Raw genomic sequence first — 25,282 nt, 5'->3', positions numbered from 1 at the left:
GTGTGTTGGGGCATTTAATAACATTTACAATAGTACTTCATGATTGCATAAGGCTTCATTGAAATGCTTTCTTTAACATTATTACATTAATATAAATTACCTACAAGGTGAAATTATTATTTAATGTTTAATATAAATTACCTACAAGGTGAAATTATTATTTAATGTTTAACTCAATGTCCCTTCCTCTGTGAAGATTTTTCTCTTCCCAGGGAAAAATGATTGCTTTTTTTCTCTGTACCTACATGAAATTTTGTACATACTCCTGTTGCAAGGCTTATAATTACCTGTTTACATGTCTGGTTTCATATGAAGCTTCTCTTCCAGGATATAAACCTTGTTTCATTCACCCACATGTCCCAGTTTCTCAAAAAAAAAAAAAAATACCTGGCATGAAGTAGGTGGTAGTGTATAATATAAAAGTGAATAAATGAGTAGATAATATGAGAGGTGGCAGTAACTATGGGATGGGGAAAAATAGTTAAAAAGTTAATTTCTATAACAGTATTTTTTATTGATGAGATTTAGTGTAGTCTGACTTTCTGAGGAATTACTTTATACTATTTGACTTTTTAAAAGGAGTAAGTAGCATTGGATTACATATAATTGGCCCATAGATTGTTAAACTACTGTCAAGTTGTAATATCATGGCAGAAGACATCCCTGTTTATGCATCATAAAAAGTAAAGTGTGAAATTTAAATGCTGAATTAAAATGTGCATATTCCCAAGAAGAAAATATGAAAAATTTATTAAAACAGCTTCAGAAGTCACTTCCTCTAAGAAATATACAATATTTTTCTTCATAGCCAAAAAATAACATATTCTAATGAAAACAAAAACTCACTAACATGTTTTTATTCATTAATATTAGAGTCTTTGAAGCATATATGAAAAGTAGCTATCACATAAAATGATTTTAAGCATATTTTAAACAAACTTCACCTTCAGTAAAAATACTATTTTCCAAACAGAATGATTTCTCATTTTAACTAAAATTCAGTCAAAAAAATCTACCCATGAAAATAAAATACCTACTTAAAGGCAATGCATATACTCCTCTGAATATTTTTACTGATTTTTTTGTATTCTCTCTCTGTGAGTTTTCTCTTTTCACAACTACTGCTACTATGGCAACAATCAAAAACACATTGCCATGTACTGCGCCCTTGCTCTGAGCCTGACATGGCACCAGGTAAGTGGCAAATTAGATCTCATTTTCCATTCATGTGTAAGACTGGAAGGGATGCAGAAACAGTAGGTGTCATTAAAACTAAGTATAGCTGAATAATATTCCATTGTATATATGTACCACATCTTCTTTATCCATTTCCGTATGCTAACACATATATATGGAATCTAAAAAAAAAAACGGTTATGAAGAACCTAGGGGCAGGACAGGAATAAAGACTCAGACGTAGAGAATGGACTTGAGGACACGGGGAGGGGGAAGGGTAAGCTGGGATGAAGTGAGAGAGTGGCACGGACATACATACACTACAAAATGTAAAATAGCTGGTGAGAAGCAGCTGCATAGCACAGGGAGATCAACTCAGTGTTTTGTGACCACCTAGAGGGGTGGGATAGGGAGGGTGGGAGGGAGATGCAAGAGGGAGAGGATATGGGGATATATGTATACGTATAGCTGATTCACTTTGTTATATAGCAGCAACAAACACAACAGTGTAAAGCAATTATACTCCAATAAAGACGTTAAAAAAAAGTATAAATGAGTATGAGAGATGCATATTCTGAAAGACCTTAAGTATAAGACTTACAGCATAATTTGGATACATGATCCGAAAGTAGCCACTTGCCTGTTGTTATCAGATAAAGGCGGTCTGAGCTGTTGCTTTGCTCAACTCATTTGAATGTTAAAGTGATTTTTACACATATGATGGATGATAGTAGATTAAATTCTCTAGAAAGATAACTGCATTAAAAGTCACCTATTTATAATCAAGGAGGATTTTTTTAATAGTTTACTAAGTCAAAGAGGCTTAATCAATGACGGTGATCATTTGGCAGTGGGCAGACAATATATCCACAGTGGAAGATGTCTAGGGAATAAAACATATGACTTTGAGTTCCATTATTATAACATATTAGATTTTAAAATTTTTTTTGTATTTTAATGTTTTAAAGTTGGATAGAAGTTCTTTATCATGTATGAGATAAGCCCCCATTTAAAGGGAAGATGAAGCAGTAGGAAAAGGAGGAAGCCCCAAAAGTGTAGACAAGAGGAAAACTCTTGTACCTCAAAGCCAGGACTTCTGACGTTTAAGATTAACCTTAGAAAGGTGGTGGTTTTGTCTTTGAGCCTCTTCCTGGTCAGTTGTGGTCTCAGTCAAATAGCTGAGGGCTGACTCTGAAGTCAAGCCCAGTTCTCAAGCACAATGGTGATCTAAGGGGATGGCTTTCTCAAGATGAAAAGGACCGGCAGGAAGCACACGCTACAAAGGAGGGTAAAGTTGTGAAAAGAGACACAGTACAAGTGGGAAAGGAGGCCTGTGTCCAGAATGAGGTTGGAAAAGCTTTTCCAAGTCAGTCCATTGCATGCAACCATGAGATAAATGCATACTGAAAGGGCATTAGACCCAGGGACAAAAACCCCTAGATTCTAGTGGTGGCTTCTCTTATTGAGGATCTGTATTTATGTAGATGAACTTGGGTGAGTCCCTTCTTCTTTCTAATTCTCTCAATAGAACAAATATTTATCAGGCAGCAATTATGTTCAAGGCATCAGGCTATGAGTCAGAGAGTAATGTTTCTCAAGGGATGGAACAGGGACTAAGTGCTTCAGAATCTGCTGGGTCTTATCTCAGAAACAGTGAATGGGAGTCTCTGTAGATGGGTAATTCCCAGGTAATTTTTAGGCACATTGAAGTTGAAAACCAGTTTTCAGCTAGAGAATAAACAGGTGAGGTATAGTTTGTACCTTCAAAAATATTCTGATCTAATTTCTTTTCATTTAAAAATGGCCTTTGTACCAGGTGATTTCTAAAAGCTTTCTGATACTCAGTCTATTTTCTAACAGGGTTAACATTTTACAAGGTCTCTCACTTACAAAGTATAATTTTAATTATGTGACCTGATTCTACTCAGCCAGCCATTTTTGATGCCCGTTGAATAAGCCACACAATTTCTTAGTTTTGTATTCTTATTTGGGAACAAGTCAAAAAGTAAACAGTAATCATGAATGTTACCCTAATGATTATCAGCAGCACACAGGGAGGCATAGGATCAGCAGTCAGTGAACTACGACCTGCTTCTAACTAGTTGCGTGACCTTGGGCACACAAGTACACCTCTCTAGGCCTCAGCTTTGTCGTTCTAAAATGAGGGATTGCATTACTCAGATGACAAGGTCTCCATGAACTCAAAGACAAAGTTTCTATAGCTTTATCACTTTTAAAATTTTTGAAAAGTAACTGTGAAACACCTCTCATCCGTGAACTCATACCAGGGTCTTTGGAAATCAAAACTCATACCTGAACATTGCTCTTGGGAAGCTTATAAACTCATGTAATCCATCCACAGGAGTCCCATTGATTTTATGAGTAAATCGTCTCTTGCATTCATTTATTCCTCTCCATTGCTGTAGCAGCTGCCCTAGTTCACACCCTTTGAATTTACTCACTTGGACGAACATAATAGCTTCCTAACTTCTCTCTATTTTTAGTCTAGGCTCACTACTCTCCTCCATACTACCTCCAGGGTCATCTTTCTGAGACACAGATATCATGATGTTATTCACCACTTTAAATTCTTCAGTGGTTCTCCTGTGCTTAAAGCCAAAATCCAAACATTTATAAAAAGGTCCTACAGAAGCTCCTTACCATTTGCTACCAGTGTACTCATCCAGTCTCATTTCTGACTACGTATCTACTAGGCCTTGCATTTACCAAACAACCCCATATACTTGTTCCATGGTTTTCTCCAAATGTACTACATGCTTTCATGTTTCCCATGTTCTACTTTCTGTCTGGAATTTCTTTCATCTCCTTATCTGCCTAACAAACTTTACAGTAGTTTATAAATATCTCTATTGTAGTAATAACTATTTTATTTTATACTTTTACATGTTTCTTCCCTGATATATTTTAAGTAAATAAAGCTGGGGCTGTGTTTCACTTATTTTTGTACCTTTACGCCCTGCAATAGTGCCTCATATATAGATGTTCAAGAAATATTTGCGAATATAAATTCAGGTGACTAGAAATATCTTCAGATAAAATTTTTAAAAAGAAAAACAGGAACAACTTGTATACAAGAATAACCTTTGAATACACTTTTATATTTAAATGAACTTTTTTTTTTTTTTTTTGCGGTACGCGGCCCTCTCACTACTGTGGCCTCTCCTATTGCGGAGCACAGGCTCCAGACGCGCAGGCCCAGCGGCCATGGCTCACGGGCCCAGCCGCTCTGTGGCATGTGGGATCTTCCCGGACAGGGGCACGAACCCCTGTCCCCTGCATCGTCAGGTGGACTCTAAACCACTGCGCCACCAGGGAAGCCCTAAATGAACTTTTAATATAGATTACGGAAATCGTATAAGAGGTTTATGTGTACACTTTGACATGAGCAGTAACAATGTAAATAAACATTGAAAAAGACATGAGATAATCACTATCATTTTAAACAACAGGCACATTGGAAAGGTCAACAGTCAGGGACAGGGCTTACAAGTGAGGCAGCTCCTACCTGTTAGATCTGCATTGGGCCACCATCCCACGTCACAAGCTTTGCAGGTGAATTCATCTTGCACATATTCATTCTCTTTGCAGGCAGTGCAAATCCAGCAGCAACTGACTTCTCCTTTCCGTATGACCTATGACATAGCAATATTTCATATGCCTTACAGATCGCTTCTCCAGAAAGACATTTTTTTTTTTCAGATGAGGACTTGCTTTCAAACTATGATTTTTTTAGAAAAGTAACTTTTCAAAAAATCGTATATGTCGAGGAACTTTAAATACATGGATTGGGATATACCTTATTGTACCAGAGTTCAGATGTGAGTTTCAGTTCATTCCATGTTGGATGTGGAAGCTTTTCAATAATAATTTCTTTTATAAAAGGAATTAAACAGCTGAATCGTATCATTATGTATATTAATATGTATTAATAATTCTTAGAAAAGTAAAAATACATTTTTCTTTTTATATTGTTATAAGTTCCTTGATTTGTACTTTCATAATGTCTAATATGTTAATCCCATCCATTAAAAAATTATTTCTAATATACTTTGGTTTTCATTGTATAAATTCTATTTTATGTTCTTATATTTCCATGTGTCTTCTCGTGATATGCACGTTTTCTTTTAAATCCTTTCATATGTATTTACAGTAGGTATTTTAATTTGACTTCTAATTCCATCATCAATATAATATCTGGGACTGTTTCTATTGCTTGCTTTTCCTTCAGGTAATGTGTCTCGCTTTGTCACATGTCTAAAATGTTTTCACCAGATGCTGGACATAAGGTGTAGAGTGCTGGATTTTTCTCTTGAAGTAGTATTGGCCTTTGTTCCAGCAGGCAGCTAAGTCACCTGTGGCTCAGGCTTGAGTCTTGTTTTTCATTTTTTAGGGCAAGTCTAGAATAGTCTCTACTCTAGGAATAGTTTAGCCTCATTATAAACTATGACCCTGCTGGGATCTCTACTCAACTCTTTGTGTATTCAGCAAAGCGTCTCCACTAGGGCTTGTAGAAACTGGGACAATTCTTGGCCTTGTGTGACCTCTGGGAATCCAGCTTCCCATTAATTGTTCTTTACCTGGACATTCTGAATTCTACCCTGCTCATACAGATTCAGTCAAACACTCATGAAAACTCATATGCCAACTTCTGGGACTCTTTTTCTGCATAGATCCATCCTCTTCCTTCCTCTGCACTACAAATTCTGGCCGCCTTGGCCTTCTTAAACTCTGATTTCTGTCTTCTTAAATTATCAAGATAGCCAAGCTCTGTTTGTGTTTTTTTTTTTTTTTTTTTTTTTTTCGGTACGCGGGCCTCTCACTGTCGTGGCCTCTCCCCCTGCGGAGCACAGGCTCCGGACGCGCAGCTCAGCGGCCATGGCTCACGGGCCCAGCCGCTCCGTGGCATGTGGGATCTTTCCGGACCGGGGCATGAACCCGTGTCCCCTGCATCGGCAGGCGGACTCTCAACCACTGCGCCACCAGGGAAACCCCCTCTGTTTGTGTTCTTTCTCACTAAACAACAACTAGGAAATTGCCTCCAGACAGAAAGCCAGAGTGATTTTAGGGTTCACCTTGTTTGTTTCCTTTCAATTCCTTGAATTCAAGGTCATGCACTGTTTTCCAATGTCTGAACATAGTCATTTCATATACTGTGTCAAGTTTTCTGGTTGTTTACAGCAGAAGACAAAGTCTGTACTCTGTTACTCCCGCATGGCTAGAAACAGAGGTCCCTCCCTAACACATTCGACATAATCAAATGTTCTCATATGTAAAGTCAGAAATTAAACTGTAAATATTGCCATACCTTAAAATCATACAAATTCTATCCTTTGTGAAAATAAAATTATCTTCTTGCAAATCTGGTCGAAATTTATACCACTATTTTAGAATTACATGAAAAATATCAAATGACATTATATTTTCAGAAACTGTAAAAGGTTTCCTTTTTCTTCTTTTACTTTCAAATAACTTTAGAAAGTAGACTCAGATTGTCTTTTTGAAAAATTCACACTTATCCTCAGAATAAGCATAAGAAATCGATATTCCAAATTATAAATTTTTCTAAGTGCCATGAGGAAAATTGAATAAATGAGTACTGCTTTTTACTTTAATGAGTATAAGAAGTACAAAATAGTGTATATCTCTTCAGTCAGCTTTATCTTTTTCCTAACTATAAAATGAACACTATGAATGAGACGATTTCAAAAGATAATAATGCTAAACAATTTATTTATGCAGAATGACTGGTGAAAGGTAGATCCTATGAGTAACTGGCACATGGAAAGTATTTAAGATTAGCCTTTAAATGACTGAATAAATGAATGAATAAGTGATTGGCTTATACCTCTAATAAATAATGAAAAAGGAACTGCTCAAATGGAGTTATTTTTTTATTACTTCTTATTCAGCCACCAAATATGTGCACTTTTGCCATACAATGTCTAAAATATGGGATTTGTCTTTTCTGTCTCTCAGCCACCCCTCTAGACTCAGAAAGCTGAATTCTGGTCCCTGTCTCCTAGTCATATAACGTGCCTCTAATTACTTCTCACTCCAGAGTTACATGCACACAGCTGCCAAGATCATCTTGATGGCCTGTGGGCTCCTCAAGAGAAGGGAATCATGCCATACTTTCATTGTTTTCAGATCCTAGTCATCAATAAATGTACCAAGAACACACAGTAGCTGGCCAATGAACGAGTGTTGAGTTGAACCTTTTTTAAAAATGTAATTCGGCCACTCAAGGAATGTCAGTGTCTCCCTTTTCTAATACCTTTGAAATATAAGCTCTTTGGTCAGTGATTCCACTTAGTCCCTGGTCCTTGTTTCTGCACCTAAGTTTGACGGTTAATAATCTCTTACATAAGTCCGCCAAACAAGGAAGGCAGCCTCTGTGCCATCCCCTGCTTACATCCTCATTAATGTCCACATAATTGTTTGTTTTGGAGGGAAGTTTCAAGTAGGGCAGATACATCATCTAATTTGCTTTCCATCTGACTTGCTTTCTACAAGGATTATTATGGCTGCTGTTTAGAGAATAGATTTTAAGAAGGACAAAAGAGAGAGAGTGTGTGTGTTGCTTAATCCATGGCTTTAACATGCAACAATAAAGAAATAAATATATTTTAATAAAAGAAAGAATATTCCTTTCCATTTAGAATATCATCTTTCCTCCATCAGCCCATCTATGTCACTACTTTCGAGTCCTGACACATGCTCCAGGAAGTATTTCTGGTGCAGTGAGCCCTTTGAAATATTACCTTATTTGGAATTCTCTATAATTAAAATATACTTGGTAGTTTATTACCACAAGTCAGTTAGCTTTTGTCCTCTAGTTGTTTCACATGTATATGGTAGATATGTTTCATTCAGATACTTTTTAAAAAATTCTTAAATTATTGTCTCTACATTTTAATCTCCCCCATATCACAGGTATTGATATTTTAAAGTATTTTTATACTAACTGATATTTCTTTTGCATGGAGTATACACTCAATAACTAAATAATGTATTGTCACCATAAAACACTTTTTATGACAGCTCTGAGTCATGATAAGAGATTTGATATTTCTCTGAAATTGCGCTTGAAAGACCAAGACTTCCCAAGACACAGGGACTGTTTTGATTCCTTTTACATCCTGTGTACATGGTGCTCTGTTTATTGTTAGTAAGACTAGATGACCTGCTGCTTCACACAAGGTTATGATTCAATTCCATATACACTGTAGGAGTCTTAAAGTATTTATGACATAGGAAATCAAGTGTTAACTTTACGACTACGTTTCTGAAGTAACTTGAAATGGATTTTTTAAATTTAGGCTTTGTTTAGAAAAAGGACAAAAGAAAGAAAACAGCATCGAGAGAATATAATGAAGGAAAAGTAATGATAAGTCAAAGGAAACAGAGAAATTTGCTTCAGAAGGGAAATGCCTGGAAGACTAAACAGAATAAAGACACTGGTCCTACCTAATTAGGACCGTAGGAAAATCAGCTGAGGGAGAGAAGGGCTAGTCCTACCCTCCTGTGTCCCCATGGCACCCAGCATGAGAGCTTGGGCAACAAAGGACTCTAATTGCTGATACAATTTTTTCCAGCTACACCATGAGTTCCTCAAAGGAAGGGGCCATATTTAAGTTTCTTTTGCTTTCACAGTGCTAGCATAGTTATTGGTACATATTAATTTTTCAATAATTACTCAATAATGTTTGTGAAAGAAAAGAGGGAAATAATATGGAATATTACATAAACAAAAGAAATGAAAATGAAGAATTCAAAGAGAATAAAAAATAGGAAATTGAAGAGAGCCTTGAAAGAATTATAGAAAAATATCAGTTTAGGAAAATCCCTACGTAGTAATTTATTACAGGGGAAATGTAACAAAAATCATATAAAAATAGACATACATTGAACGAGACCATGTGCAAGGCCCTCTGTACAGAATTACACTAAACCTCACAACCACTCCATGCAGTGAAGTTAATTGTTTACATTTTGCAGATGAAGAAACAGCTGCAGAGGGGATCAGTAACTTGTGCAAACCTCAGGCACATTATCACCAGTTATTTTCAAGAACTAAGCTCTTCTTTGTGTAAAAACAGCTGTCAGAATGATGGCATGTTATGCTGAGAACCAAAATTATATCTCAGAAGTTGGCAGATATGTATTTACTTAACCAACATTTATTTAGTGGCCCAGTGTGCCAGACGTGGTGTTATGCATGCGGACAAATAAATGAAAAGACCTGATGATCACTGAGGTTAAGAAGCTCAAAATCTGACATAATGTAATACATATACTGCTAGAAGGAGGAATGAAATGCTTATGCAGGGCATATGCATTCAATCATTCATCCATTCATTCATTCACATTATGCATTCACAATCAGTGAATAAAACAGATCATATCCCCATCTTTGAGGAGCGCTATCCTAGAAAAGGGCTTTGAGAAAACTACAGCAAGAAAGAGGAATAGGGTTCAGGGCAGGGACCAAGGTGAGGCAAGCCTAGTGCCTAGGGACCAGACTTAAAGAGGCCCTGAAAACCCTCAGCGTTGTGCACATCCCACCCTGCACTTGCAGGATGTTGATGGGGGGCCACTTTAGGGTCTGTGCCCTAAGTTCTTCACCTGCCTCATCTCAGTCCCAGTCTTGATAGGGAGGCACGTGGAATTGGGGATTGCAATTTTGCATATGGTGGTCAGGTAAGGCTTCACAAAGATATGCCATTTGAGTAAAGACTTGAGAGAGGGAAAGGGAGTAAGTCCTGAATATATCTGGTGGAAGAGAGTTCTAGGCAGTGGGATCAGCTAAAGAAAAGACCCAGAAGTAAGAGTCCAATGTGTACTCATGCTATTGCCTTCCTTCTCTACTTTTCTGTATGTGTGTTATACTTCAATAAATATTTACTTAAAAAAGAAAATGAGCCCTGCTTTGGCCACTGCCACCTGCAAGAAACAACAGCTCTGCTGCGTTCCTTCTCTGCCCAGTGTCATGTGATTCAGCAGCAGGTCCTATTGGCACCTGTCCCCAAAAGTGGCAGACAAGCTAGATCTGAGGCTAAGGTGATCACCAAAAAGTTCAGTAACCAGGAGACCATCTTAAACACTGGTCAAAGCATGAGAGGTGAAGGTGTAGGTATTACTCAGAGTGGCTGTGAATAAATTAATGATGATTCCATAGAATTTCTCATTATGACCAGTGCTTGCAAAGTTTTCTCTCTTCCAGAGACACTATAATAATTTCATGCTTTCACATACATAATAAAATACAAAAAGGAACCCAGTATTTTGTCTTTAACTTTTTTCAAAATTGTAGCCAGTATGTTTTTAGTAGCTGGGGCAGATCACATCATCATTATGTAATCATAAGCTTCTCAGATAAGGAATTTTGATATTCCTGTGGACAATTTTTGTTGAGAACCTGCCATCCTGCAGTGGAATTTAGAAAATATTACATAATGAAGGAACTATGTCATTGTTTCATTGGTTGCCAAAATGGTTGCATTAACTATGAACAAGTTCAATGGGTAGTTTGTTTTGATTCACAAAAAGGGGAAGTTGAGGTGAACAGGACAGCTGTGGTTGGTGATGTTATTGCTAACTTTCTTAGCTGGTCTTATGGCCATGTGAGAATTGCCCTTATGCTTAGAAGACAAAAGCTGAGGTATGAAGTTTCATGATATCTGCACCTCAGTTCAGATGGTTCAGGGAAAAAATAGTTAACCCAATTCTGAAATATATAGTTTGTAAAAATATGTGTATCTGGGCTTTTCTCCACATATCTAGGGTGTATTTTACCACAGGACAATATGGCATGTGTAATGAAGAGCCATTTATGATATGGTCTCCATAATTCTGTCTTGACAGGCCAGGTGAGAAGGGGGGAAGTAGTGATTTCTACTTTCCATGCCTAAAGTCCCAGACCCAAACCATCATCTTGGAGTAAAGAATCCAAAAACGAACTAAACGGAAGAGAAAACTAGAAGAGAAGAGAGGGGAAAAGAAAGAATAGGAGGCGAATGAAAGCAATCCCCAGGACCCTTTCCCTGGGATTCTCTGCCGGTTTCCCCACCTCTGTCAGACTCCCCCGACCACCTTCACTAATATTTATTGCCTGCTTAGTTCTAGATTCTGTTCCCTCAGCAATTTTAAAGTGGATCTCTATTTATAACTTCATTGTAAACTATTAAGAAAATCAGCTTTAGCAATTGAAACTTGCATTTGTAGGAAATATGTCAGTTCACATAATGAAAGATGGTTGAACAACATGTGGCTGTGGGTTGATAAGAGCTTTGGATTGGCTCCAAGCTCAGCTCGGCATTTCTTAACCACTAGCTGAGAAAGCTTGGAGCAAGTGATTCAAGCCCTCTTGGCCTCTGACTTCTCATCTATAAAATGGGGTGATAATATCTGCTTTTAAAGGGTTGTTTTAAGGAATAATTGAAACGATGTCATCCATTCTTGTACTTGCATGAGAATATGCCTGATCAATGTTAGTTCCCGATCTCTATTGCCTCCCTTCTCCTTTCTTTCACTTTCTCCCCCTTGCCTTCCCACCCCTTCTTACCTCTTTCCTGCCTTCCCCACACCAAGGAAAATAGCAGCAGGCTTGGTGTGGGAGACCAATACAAGTGCCAGGCCCTTGCTGTTTGCTTGCAGATCCATTGTCCATAGTTTACGTGCTGCCTCAAATTCTTTTTGCCTGACCTGTCTCTTAGGCCCTTGGCCCCTGGCTCTTGAGGGTTCTGGATGCTTCTGCAACTCCTACCTCAGAGCCTACCACTACTGTGTCATCTTCTGGCATCTGCAGGTGACTCTCTCTCCCCCAGAGGAGGCACTGGGTTCTAGAACTGCCTCCTTGGCAATTCAGCACAGCAGGAGCCCAGACCAGACTGTGTAAGACCCACAGAGACTTCTCCCCTTGCTGCTTCCAAATTCAAAGAAGGTCCACATAGCAGGACACGGACACTGGCTTCCCCAGCAGCTGCCTAAAGGAGTCAGATGACATCACGTCCTGTGAGCAGACGCTGACCACAGGAAGCAGAAAATAGAATGGCAGGAGTGCATACATTTTTCTCCCTTCCTTGCTCCAACAGACAGTCCCAGCAGCCTGTCCAGAGACCTCCGTGAGGGTGAGCTGTGCTCAGTGAGGCAGCGTCCTGCTCAGTGACGCTTCACCGTAGTGGTAGAGGTGTTCCGCCATGCTTCTATGCCTCCCTTCCCTTTTCCTCTCACTCTTGCTTCCCTGGGATTGCATCTCCCAGTAATGCATTAGCGCTTAACCTTGCTTAGCTTTCAGGGTTCAAGGGAACCTGAGCTAAGTATCTGCGCACTACATTGCTCAGGCTCTCTTTCCAGCGTCTTCTCCATACGGTTGGCAGAATGGAAGGACCTAATGGGAGACTGAAGAGCCGGAGAGAGGAGAAGCCTCGTATCAAGGTATCCTCCCCTCCCACCTCAGGAGGCGTCTCAGGTAGTATCTGTGACCTTCCCTGTGCCCCTCTAGCCCAGAGGTGGGAATGGTCCCTACTGTTGCTCATCTCTGAGTTGCCTCATTGCCACGTTTTACTTTTTTTTTTTTTTTTTTTTTTTGCGGTACGCGGGCCTCTCACTGCTGTGGCCTCTCCCGTTGCGGAGCACAGGCTCCGGACGCGCAGGCTCGGAGGCCATGGCTCATGGGCCCAGCCGCTCCGCGGCATGTGGGATCTTCCCGGACTGGGGCACGAACCCGTGTCCCCTGCATCGGCAGGCGGACTCTCAACCACTGCGCCACCAGGGAAGCCCCCCTTTTACTTTTATAACTAGTTTTTTACCTTAAATTTCCTCTGTTGAACCACCTGGCATGGGTTCTTTCTTTCCTGACTGAAACCTGACTAATATAAGACACAACAAAAGTTTGATTTTATTTACCACTGTTTGTGGTGTGACTGAAATCAATTTCTCCTCCATAAAATATTATATTTATAAGATATTATATTTATATTTCTAAAATCAATAACATAAGAAAACTGGACTTTTAACTACTTCAAAGGAAATTACCATAAGAAAGTTTTATGGGTTATCACGAAAGAAGTCAAATGGTTATTTCAACATCTTAAGTGGCATTTGATATTTAAAGTGAATAATCCTTTCCTAAAGGTTATGTTTCTCAGTTAATATAAGTGCAAGTCCTACAATCACCTTTTAAGTTGCTTCCCTCCAGTCTCTGTAGTGGCTACTGAGAGACCTGGCTCTGCATCCTGAACCTGGTAGATGGCAAATTGACGATGTAAGAATATAAATGCTATTATTTGGTAAATGGGATTCAGATTTCATTTGTTTCCATACCTCCCGTGGTGCTTATGGGAAACAAACAAACATCCCCCCTCACCCCCACGCCAGGTGTTATTGAGAACGGGCATAACTTTTATCCTGCAGGACACACAGTACTATGAAAATTGGACCCCAAGAGATTTGCATTTATAGCAAGTGCTCTGTAATGGCTCAGCAAAGATTTCTGGGATCTCCTTCGATAACACTGCATGGGTGTAATGCAAATGTGATGCCAGAAATACTTCAGTATCTAGCTTAAAGATGCATGCAGACAGCCTTTCCTCTGAACTTGGGGGTGGGGGGAAAGTCTATCTTCTGGAGTATACAAATGGGACTACACATGGCATGTGAGCTCCCATTCATGGCCTGCCAGCAGTCAGAGTAACAGGAGGGAAGTCTGAAAGGGAGCTGGGGTGCAGACTATCTTCAGATTGATTTGTTTTCTCTTGCCAGGGTTGTATTTGTTTGTTTGTTTGTTTGTTTTTCTTATACTCTGAATAACCAAACTGTGTAGTTTCATAAACTTTTTCACAGTAGTTGTCTGCACTAAAGATTCAATGCTGCCACCCATGCTGGGGAGGAGGTCTGAGATGAACATGTGACACCCTTTGGGTCACAGGAGAGCATAAAGCCCAGGGCTTCTGGGCTGTCCCAATCATATGACTTCAGGTCTCCCTGGTTTTCCCTACCATCCAGAGAAGATAACCCACCCAGAATCCACTGGTCTGGCATCCTGTGGTAAGAGTCAAGGAGAAGTTTTAGGCCTCTCAATTTCAGAGGATATATTCCTAATACCACCAGACAGCCCCATGTGAAAAATTCCATCTGGATAAGAATCAGAAATGGATTCTTGGGAAGAAGCAGCACTGACGTTTGGCCCGTACACAGTGGTTTGCCTGGAGTCACTCTTACACTACTGAAATGCTTCTGTACTGGTTGGAAACTAATGGTGTCTCTCCAAGCCCCCTGATTGCCCCATACTACCCTATCCATGTAAGATTCCTCACCTAAATCTTCCCATGATCCAACAACTCAAGGATTAACCGTGGGCATAGCAGGAGGCCTCCAGCACCCTGTCATAGCACTAAAATGGAGTTCATTCTGATCGGTTGGTTATCATGACAATTATTAAATATTTTTAATATCACACCTGCAGAGAAGGCAGTGACATTTGCAACTAGGGTGAGTTGCCTCAGAAGTTTTTTTCACACTCAAAGTGATGGATTCTACTGAGAGCTTGAGTCCACCCAGACAGCTCTTCTCAGCTGCTAAACGATGTTGCAGGTCCCAGATCCTCCACATTCTTTGATCAGCAGTGATAAAGCTTTTCCAGCTGCTGTACCAGCACTACTAGACTCTTGCCCTAAAGGCCCCTAAGTATACTTCTCAGGGCCTCTCCCTCGCATGGCTGGTTCTACGGCTCCTGCAAATGGCATAGCAGCGTGGCCATGTGGAGAGAGAGCAGAAGCCTCACACCGTATACATTCCAGCCCCAGCTGTGCCTTGTGACATTTACTTGACGGCTTGTCTGCTCCCAGAGATGAGTCACAGAAAATTAGAGATGGGAAAGACCTATTAGGTCATTCAATCCACACTCCTGCCAGTTCACAATCACTCCCCTACGCTCCATTTCCTAGTGCATCAGCCAGTCTGGTTTCTAAATAGCATGGGATTCAGAGAGTGCTCTTTCCACGTCTTCTTCACCAAGAATTCTCTCTACTCCATTCAGCCAAATGTGTATGAGGTTTATTTACTCTAGTTTTAAATATACAGTAATATCATGATCACTCACTTGCCCCAACCTGGAAAAAAAAAAAAAAAACTTCTGGGAATAATTAGAAGTGAAGACTCTCTCTTGGCTGGAAAATACCAGTTTCAGGAACATTCAAAGAACTTGGTAGAGAAAAGAGAAGTGGTAAGCAATGCTTTTGTGTTACCTCATTTCAGCTTCTTTTATTTTAGTTATACATTTATTTGGAATCGTTCAGCTTCTGCTTTCTTTGACAATAGCTAGAACTATGGGTAAGCAGTATCATTGGCTTTGGTTTCCGCGTTTACTTCTGTCTTAATTTTTAATTTGATTATTCATCCCCTTGCTTTCTATATCGTATTTAAGACTGCAGCTCATCATTACGATTCAAATAAAGACTATTCTAAATATCCCAGTGGTTTGCCTATTCCATTGCCCAATCTTTCTTTGTCTTCCTCATTTTTGCTAAACACAAGGACAGAAACAGTATGCCTGGTGCACCCTTTCTGGACAGTCTGGTCAAAGAAAAATGTCTGTGTTTTTCTTTGCTTATGCCCAGGCAGGAGGTCTCCTCATGGACACCGTCCAAGAATGCATGTGTGGCTGGCTTACCTTAATTTGACCCTTTAAGCAAGGCTCACTGCACACAGACCGTACCATTCCACTCTTGTTCATTTGGATTTTGTAATCATCAATGTTCAACACCCCTTCATGCCAAGTTCCAACTTGTACATAGTCATAGCGATTAGCTTCAGTGTACTGCAGATTCATGATATCATACCTACAAAGAAAGCAACACGTGTGTCTTGGAGAAGATGGACATGATGTAGAAACCAAAGGAATTTAGTAAATAGGTAATAATAGAGAGAAGAAAGAGAAAAGTTAGAATCATCCCATGTCTCAATGCCAGCTACTGTCAATATTTCAGTTTATTTAGTTATGTATCCTCTGATTTTCCAAAATGTATATTCCATTCTTCAGTCTCTGTTTGTGTATCATCCATATTCATTAAAGAAGATATTATTCTTGTACTTTTCTCTCTGCTTATTCTCAAAAGGATCTATATGTGCTGAGTCGATCACCATATCCTTCAAATCATTATTCACTAGATTATTCTTTGATCAAGTAACAATTCTTCAGAACACTAATTTTTAGCTTAAGTACTTTTATTCCAAATTCCTTTTTCACATTCAGTTGCCATTTTAATTACACTGGATTAAAAGAGGTGAGTTTTACCAAGTCTGGAACTTATTTTAGGTGCTAATAGAGCACGAAATCTGAGAAATGCACCTTTAATTAGCAAGGATGTTTGGGATTTAACATCTTGAGCATTGACATTTAAACTGGTCTCTTCCTTGATCAGGACAAACATTTCTGAATCCAAGTAATTGGTGTCAGTTATTTCAGTTATTTCAAATGCTGCAATGCTGCACAATGGTAAAACCTACATTTAGAAATCTTCACTGTAGCCAGAGTGTGTTCTGGGGATCAGACACATCATTTCCCAGTGTGGGCAGTGGAGAGCATTTTCCAATTTGGTGGAAAAAACACAGCATTTGACATTAGAATGTATAAGCTGGAATCTCTTTCCTAATGTTTTAATAGTAGATTATACTACTTAGGAATGTCACTAAACTCTGTAAGGCTCACGGGGTTCTTGTGGGAATTTACTAACATAAGGCTGTTCGCAATTGGGAGAAATACATATGTAAGGCAATATCACTATATCATTCACATTAGCAGCACTATTAATGTGCTAAAACACTGGTTATTTCCATACTATAAGAAAATGAGAACATCTTTGTGTTGTCATAGTCATTTCTCTCTCGGTTATTGACAATTCTCTGGTATTCTTCAATCTTCTTTCCATGTTGCTATTTACTCCAAGGAAACTATAACTCAAGTGGCAGTTGCCCAAAAATGGATGCCTGACTCTCCCTCAGTGGCTCTGCAAAGTGGGGTTCTTTCCTACAGTACCTGTGCATTCTTCACTCTCCTGCACTAGAATATGAGACAATATCTCTTACTCTTTGTGCGTGACCCAAAGAAATAGCTGGCAATTAACTAACACGTATTCCTCTTCCTCAGCTCTCTTCCTCCCCTCCCTAATATCCCTACCTAACCCATCTCGGAATTCTTTCCCTCTAACCCTGATACAGACTCAGAATCCTCCTCAGCCCAGCACTCCAGGAAGCTACTACCAATCAACCTTAGCTGGCATCTGAAACCTACTGGTCATATCTGGCCTAGTTCTTTATCTATACAGCTAATATCTTTTAATAGCTTTGCTGCCTGTTCGTAATGTGCAAACGCATCCTGTCACCCACAGGATGGCTAGTGGCTTCTCCACAATCAGATTCTGGCAATTTCTATAAGTAGCAGCTCCCTAAAGGGAAAGGGGACTCTCGGGGCATAAAGGAAGTCTTTCCCCTACTTTTCCAGGTGAACAAAACTTACATAGAGTGAGAAGAGAGAATGGTGCAACTGGAGCGCGTTATTCACCTCTCTGCTTTCTGATTTTTGGTTAATAGAGGGGTCTCATTCCTCTGGTTGCTGAGACAAACCAGAATGTTCTCAGAGTAGCTGTCTGAGTGATATCCACGTGGGTATTAACTGTGGGCTGGTGGCTCGCATTCATGATCAAGGACACTAATCTACACCTGCAATATTTTCCCATTGTAAGGTCCTTATGGTCACAGAGCCTGCTGTGTTTGGTATGAGTAATTCCCTTTTTCATTTCCTTTGATCTTTATGTTTTACTCCATATTACATTGTGAAATCTCCTTACATACTTTCAACGCAGGCTTAGGCGTAATGCGAGCTTTAGAATATCTTTTTCCTATAAACCAGTTTCCTAAGACTTTTATTTCAACTTCCTCATTTCAATAGGAGAAATCAGTTCACACTTAATTAGCATTTAGGAACTGAAAAATTCACAATATTTTGGTATGAAAACATACTTTTGAAAAGTCCCAAAAGCTGGAGAAAAAAAAATGCTTGAAGATACCAAGGGAAAAATACTGACTTACTAAAAAGAGGCCTTCCCCAGTGCTGTGTGTGTTAAGGAACACTGCTCTTTTCTCTTGACCCCAGAGTCCCTTCTAGCACGTTGGTGGTTATTTGGAATATCCTCACGCTGTGAACTACAACTTTACAGCATCCTTTCAATGCATTCAATCTATGTTGCATGATGATTAACTAAGATAATTACAAGAGGGACCAAAGCATGAATGACGGTGTGACAAGGAGACAGAAACAGAGGGAAGTGGTTGAAATAGAAATTGAATACAGATGAAGCTGACCAATTTCAAGCCTGTGGAAATGATCCTTGAAAAGGGACCCAGGGGAAGACTCTTGATTTAAATACGTAATTAAAGATGAAGGAGAAACAAGCTAAAATTGTGGGCCTATATTTTGGATAGTTTACAAATAGAGAGAGGAGGAGGAAACTCATGTCTACGCTGTGTGGGAAATGCATCTGGCCCTGTCCTAGGCACATTGTGTATGTTATAGAATCATGAAGGAAGGTTTCCATTCCAAATCCAATCCTTGATAGAACCTGGTTTCCAGGAGAACCCAGGATTACAACCACGGGTTTAAAGGGGGGCGGGGTGGGGGCGGTCAGTGCTCTGAATCACTTTTTCCTCTGGTACCATTTCTTAAGGTGCTCAGCTCCTGGAAGCTTTCCACACGCCCAGGCCCTGCATCATTCCATTCTTCCCACTCTCATTTTCATCTAAAGCTGCTCCCACCTCACTGGCAGCTTGGAAGGAATCTGATAAATTCATCGCTTTAATTGCTGAGTATTACTTATAGCTCCTTCCTGGAGCTGTTGGATTTTGACAGGGAGAATGCACTTAGGCCCCGCAAGGCACTCTCTAAACGTAGAACTTTAAGCTTACATGAAAGGAAGAGATATGTGAAGAATTATTTAGGGTCAAATAGTCTCTTACAGTACATTTGAAATGACATTAAGAAGGTTGCCAGCAATTCTGCCTAATTTTAGGATTAGCTAAAAGGCAGCACGATGTGGCAAAAAGATTACAAGTGTCAATTCAGACTGCACGGCCTCCACCAGCTACTCTCTGCGTGACTTTAGGTGAGTTTCTTCATTTCTCTGACACTCAGTTTTATCATCTGTAAAAGAAGATGATGATATGCCTATAGCGATGAGGATTAAATGATTTGATGATCTGTTTTATCACAACATATGCTTTTCTAAAATCTCTCACTTTGCAAAATTATGTACTGAAAGATAACAGGGCTTAGGAGGAAAAAAAAAAAAGATTGTGGGCACACTGTGCAGTAGCCAGACTGAGGGCCTTTTTTCTTTCCTGTTGCAGGTTTTAAGTTTTATCCCACTGTTCTGATCATCCCTTGCCTAAGAAAATTCCTATGAAAGAACACAACTACTGTTTATACTGATATCATTCTCTGCATACCAATTACATATGAGCTAACTGGTACTATAAAAGCAAGTGTTGCAGAAGAGACTGTATATAAAATGACTTGGGAAAAATATATATAGTTAGTTAGATTTAATTTTCCTTTGCTTCTTGATTAATTCTTTGGAAGCCATAGAGACTGAATACCAGACAGAAAATTCTTTTCTTTCTTGTTCCAAGAAACATGTTAGCAGGAACATAAGTTAACCTGAAAAAAAGGGATACATATGAAGACTTGGTTCTCGTCATATATTAAGCTCTTTAAGCAGGAATAATATTACAATATTCCACAACCAGTATAGTATTGGGACTAATCAGTTAGAAGGAGGCTGACCTGATGTTGGCAGTGCCAGGGAGAATCCTGCTGGTCAGGTGTAATCTCCTTAGTATCTTGGGCTTGCAGGGAGGTCCCAGGCATTCTAAGGGAAGACCAGGGATGATAGCTGTATGTGTGTGTGGGGAGGTAGGGGGGTGGCACTGGTAGGATGCAGGATTGTGGGTATTTACCAATAAGAAGTTCTTCAATGTTTTATAATGTAATTTCCATCTAACATTAGCCCTTTCTTTTTAGCTATCTCGTTGCATCTATCCTCGTTTGCGTCTATCCTCGTTTGTGTCTATCGTCGTGGCACCCAGAAACCATGGAACCAAAGGGAGCCAGACCATCCATCTGTCTGGCTCGAAGAGGATCACGGGGTTATTTAGATCCATTATGGAAAAGACTGCTTTACCTTCCAGGAGCATCCCCTTTCTCATCAAACCACACCTCCTCTCCAGACACACCGATGAACGTGGACTTGATGAGGAAGTCCAGGAGTTTGCTGCCATCGATGGGCTTCATGGCATCACAGAGGCCCACATGGCCAGGGCAGAGGGCATGGTGCATGTTCTGTAGCCCATGTGCCATGGCATAGATGGCGTTGATGACAAACCCCATCTTACTGTCCTGGACATAGTTTTCTTCTAAGCTTTCATTGCCTGTAACATAAAAACAGATCACTACCAAGGTTGCAGTAATGAAGTCTAAACCTGCATGTTTAATTCCCAAATGCTTTTCAGGGCTCTCAGAAGAAGGGAAAGCCAAACCTACCTGTTCAAGCTTTGTATTTGTGACTATCTCTGCTGTACTCTATCTGAAAATAGTTTATTCAATTTTATTTTCTGAATTCAATAACAGCTTTATAACATATAAAACAAACGCCACAGAGGTGAAAATAAAGAACTTTCACATACTGCAAGGAAATCCTTAAGGAGCAATGAAAATAGCTCTTATTTCCTCTGGGTTCACAGAGACTTATATTAAAAGTCTCCCTATATCACAGTCCTGGAAAAGCATTTTTTATATCCTTTGTGACAATCCACAATCCATTGTAAATCAGTTTGTGCATCATCTAAACCCCAATATTTTCTCTTGATGATTCCACTAATTTTATCATCTCTAGAACCAAAAAAACCTAGAGTAAAAAGAAGAACTAGGTAGTATGAATTTCTTCTTCTATATGGTTGGTGGTACAGAAATATTTGAATAAGATTTGCTAATTATTAGAAACTCAGGTAAAATGTTTCTTGATGGAAGAGTCACACTACACATTTAATCTAAACCTTTAGCTTTACGTGTGAATTTCAGATACTCTGCGATCATTTCCACCTATGTCACAGGTGACAGCCTGAATAGGTCACTGAACCCCAAGGTGTCTGGGCTGGAGAATAACAGAGTATCTTAGGAACTTAGAGAGCTTGAAGTACTTAGAAGAAATGGTAAATAAAGAGTTTTGACTTTGACATTGAGCTTGAGATGAAATAAGACATTTACAAAGAGTTCTATTTAAGGCTAATCTATTTAGGTATAGTTGAAAATGTAAAAAAGGTACATGTGCATCTACTCTAAGAATGAGATACAAAATACCCAGGTCAGGTTGAAGGGGGGACAAATTCCATTTTAACTCATCTTCCAGTGTTGCTTAATAAGAACTTGTTAAAAGTGTGATTTGCTAAAGTAATATTTTCCTAATTGAAAGAACACTTCCCAAGAGGAAATAGGAGTAAGAGAGGCAGAAGGGGCATTTTAAAATCAAACTGCACAGAATAAGTCTAGAAGTTATGTAAAGCAGAAAGCAAACATCCTCCTTGAAAAAACTGCAAAGTCATTGAAATAAGGTAATTTATGTCTGCCACCCAGAACCCCTGGGTCTGAGATAAATTAATGCCATCGGTCTGATAAGTTTTAAATGAGCCTTTAAATACAGCCCGAAACTCCCAAGTGCTGGAGCTAAATGTTAAAGCTGTTAGAATTAGAGAAATTACCAGGAGTTAAAGAAGAAAAAAAATAGACAAAAATTGGATGGCAAAATAACCTTCAATGTAGCAGAAACTGAAAGGGTTCTAGCAGCTACTTAAGCGGTTCTACTAAAACCATCTACTTGAAGTGGCAGCTATTAAAGTCAACCCTAGGAGCAAACTGTCAAAAAATGTGCGTTCTTTTCTCTGTTAGGGACAAACCTTATGACCACTGAGTCTGTTGTTTTGTTTTTGTTTTGATAAACGCTACTAAAGATGTATTATATATTTTAAAAATTATTTTGGTGTCCCCAGTACAAATTTCTTAAGCTGTCTTGTCTAGTGGATGCCTTATTCATCAGCATTGGGACTGTAACTGGTCTTGGATTTCTTTGAGATCAATGTTTTCCTTTTGATCCTTATTTAGGACTATCATATAACTTAGTGTCCAAACTGGGTTACTTTTGTGAGTGACGTGAGTAATAATTATTCCAGAAACACCGGTGTAATTAAGGCAAACTGGTCAAATGGTGACGTGTTTCTTGAGCCATGCTGACTTCCAACTGTATCTATTTACTGATGTTATGAGTAAGATATGTGTGTATATATGTATATATATATGAAAAATATATAAAATAACACATGTAAATATATATACATTCATGTATACATATGTATATTTATTGATATATATACACAATAAACAATTAGTGGAATATTCTTCTTAATTTAAACTAATTTTACATTTGTCTTAATGGGAAATATACACATTAATAGTAATACTGGCTACTATTTTTTGTGTTTATTATATACGATACTCAAATAATGATATCATGATAATCCTGCCAAAGGGACATGAATCCCACCGTTTATAAGTGAGGAAAGAGCAATGGTATGAAAATGCCCCCTTGATACTTGTTCTTTCTGTAAGTTGGCAGAAACGTGGGTGTAGATATAGAAGTCTACAGAGGAGACACTTTTCTGGTGACTGAGGACAGGGCATCCTTCTGTGCACCAGTATCATTTTCAAGCTTTTTGAGGTCTTCTCCCTGGGATTGTTCCAAATGTGCACAGCTGTCTCTCTGACTAGAAGTACTAGCACTCAATCTATTAACTGCAAATTAAGACAAAGAAGCTCATCCTGTCAGTATTTATCATACAGAAAACCAGGAGGCTAGGCACATGTTTTCAGGGAATATTTGTAACTCAAACCCTTTTCCAAATAAACACAAACAGCTTGTGTGTTTGTGTAAATCTAAAGTGACACATGCACTTCCCTACCCTGCCAGTCCCCTGGGTCTGCACATGAAGGGGATGCTACTTCCCATCAGTAAGAAGTCTCTCTTCAGCTACTACGCCAGTTCACGATGAACTAGCATTTGGGAAGGTGTGACAGAGTTAGAAAATCACCTGGCCTTTACAGGACCATTTTCTTTGCCATAGCAACAGTGCCAGATGATGCTGCAAGAATTTATCATCAAACAAATAGAATATGATACAGGTTTTCCTTCTGCCCAAAGATCCTATATTTTCATGACCAGCGAATAGAGAATCCAAACTAATATTATTGTCACTTGGTGGGAAGGTGAAAACACTCTGATTCCCTGGGGTTTAGTGCCTTTTTAATAACACTAGTCTCAGAGTTATTAGTAAGAAGGGGATTTTATGATTCATTTTCTGCGGTGCATTAACCATTACAGGCCACTAGGGTATCATTAAACTACTACATTTTCTAATATACTAAATGGAATCAAATAATTGTAGTTGACTGTGTTTATTTACCTTCAAAAGAATACCTGCCTAACTACTTCACAGCAGATTGTGAAAATAGCTACCTTGATTCTAAATAGTAATCTTGTTCTTATTGCAAAACACAAGGGCTATAAACTGCTGCCTGAGTATGGCAGCACACAGAGCCTCCATGAGGGTAGAAACACTGTGTACCTTCTGAAAACAGGAAATCCACGGTGGTGGGGAGAAGGGCTGGCAATTCCATCTGCTGCCATTTAGGATGGCTATTCAGCAGAGTGGTATAGCAGAAAGAAAGAGCACGGGACTAGGCACTTAAACACCTGGGACCTAGTGAAATGGAGCAGGACCCTGTGGGGCTCTCCTGGCTATGAATTCTTTCCACGTCCCCAGTTTCTTGTTTGAAAGAAATAGGCTTCATTCAGCCTCCTTGACCTTCCCTGAGTTCCAAAGTGCAGACTCAAACAGTTGCTTATCGGGGAAGGGAGGGAATGCAAAAACAAAGGAGGAGCAGTCAAGAAACATTAGTGCAAATAAATAAGATCGTCTGTACCAATTTTTTCAGATTCCACATATATGCGTCAATATACGATACTTGTCTTTCTCTTTCTGACTTACTTCACTCTGTTTGACAGTCTCTAGGTCCATCCATGTCCACAAAATTTACAAAGCAGAAATAGAGACACAGACGTAGAGATCAAACGTATGGATACCAAGGGGCAAGGGGGGGGGGGGCGTGGGATGAATTGGGAGATTGGGATTGACATATATACACTATTGATACTATGCATAAAATAGATAACTAATGAGAACCTACTGTATAACACAGGGAACTCAGTGCTCTGTGGTGACATAGATGAGAAGGAAATCCAAAAAAGAGGGGATATGTGTATACATATAGCTGATTCACTTGCTGTACAGTATAAACTAACACAATATTGTAAAGCAACTATACTCCAATAAAATTTTTTTTTAATTAAAAAAAAAAAGAAACAATAGTGCAGCCACGGGGCAGGGTCCTGGTTCCTCCTTAAGGGATATACATAACAATATCTTCCAGTTCTTCTGCAGGCAGACCCTCACCCAGGTAGAGGACGGTAACTTCAGGCTGAGAACAAGATTCCTGGAACACTGCCCTGTAACCTCACCACCAGCCAATCAGAAGAAAGTCACACACCCTGCAGCCCTCACCCCAAATTTTGCCTATAAAAACTTCTTGCCACCAAACCATTGGGGAGTTCTGGTTTTTCTTGAGCATGAGCCACCTGTTCTCCTTGCTTGGTCCTGCAGTAAACCTTTCTCAGCTCCAAACTGACTTTTCAGTTTGTTTGGCCTCACTGTGCATTGGGAACATGAGCTTGCAGTCAGTAACACTAGAGGCAGTTCTGCTATAATATATCAACAATACATATCCAACTAGCCATGGAACTTGGACAAGGGTCTAGATCTCCTTGAGTCTCAGTTTCCTAATCTAAAAAATACCACAAGTAGATCAGATTATCTTTCTGAAGATGTCTTTCCCCCTCTAAAGTTCCTATGCTTTGCTTCTCCAATT

General features: G+C 39.3%; 1 protein-coding gene across 2 annotated transcripts in view; it reads right to left on the bottom strand.

The window, feature by feature from the left end:
- The window catches only part of GRM1 (glutamate metabotropic receptor 1), a 354,189-nt gene that overhangs the window by 43,416 nt on the left and 285,491 nt on the right, over positions 1–25,282 (bottom strand). For both annotated transcript variants that reach the window (XM_019951447.2, XM_019951452.2), the window contains exons 4-6: positions 20,433–20,679; positions 15,869–16,037; positions 4,703–4,829 (exon numbers count right to left, since the gene is read on the bottom strand). In XM_019951447.2, coding sequence (XP_019807006.1) covers positions 4,703–4,829; positions 15,869–16,037; positions 20,433–20,679 — 543 coding nt within the window. The remainder of the gene's footprint in view (positions 1–4,702; positions 4,830–15,868; positions 16,038–20,432; positions 20,680–25,282) is intronic.

The sequence above is a fragment of the Tursiops truncatus genome, chromosome 12 (assembly GCF_011762595.2).
Source record: "Tursiops truncatus isolate mTurTru1 chromosome 12, mTurTru1.mat.Y, whole genome shotgun sequence".
NCBI classification, from domain to species: domain Eukaryota; kingdom Metazoa; phylum Chordata; class Mammalia; order Artiodactyla; family Delphinidae; genus Tursiops; species Tursiops truncatus.
This window is presented reverse-complemented; position numbering and strand designations above follow the sequence as displayed.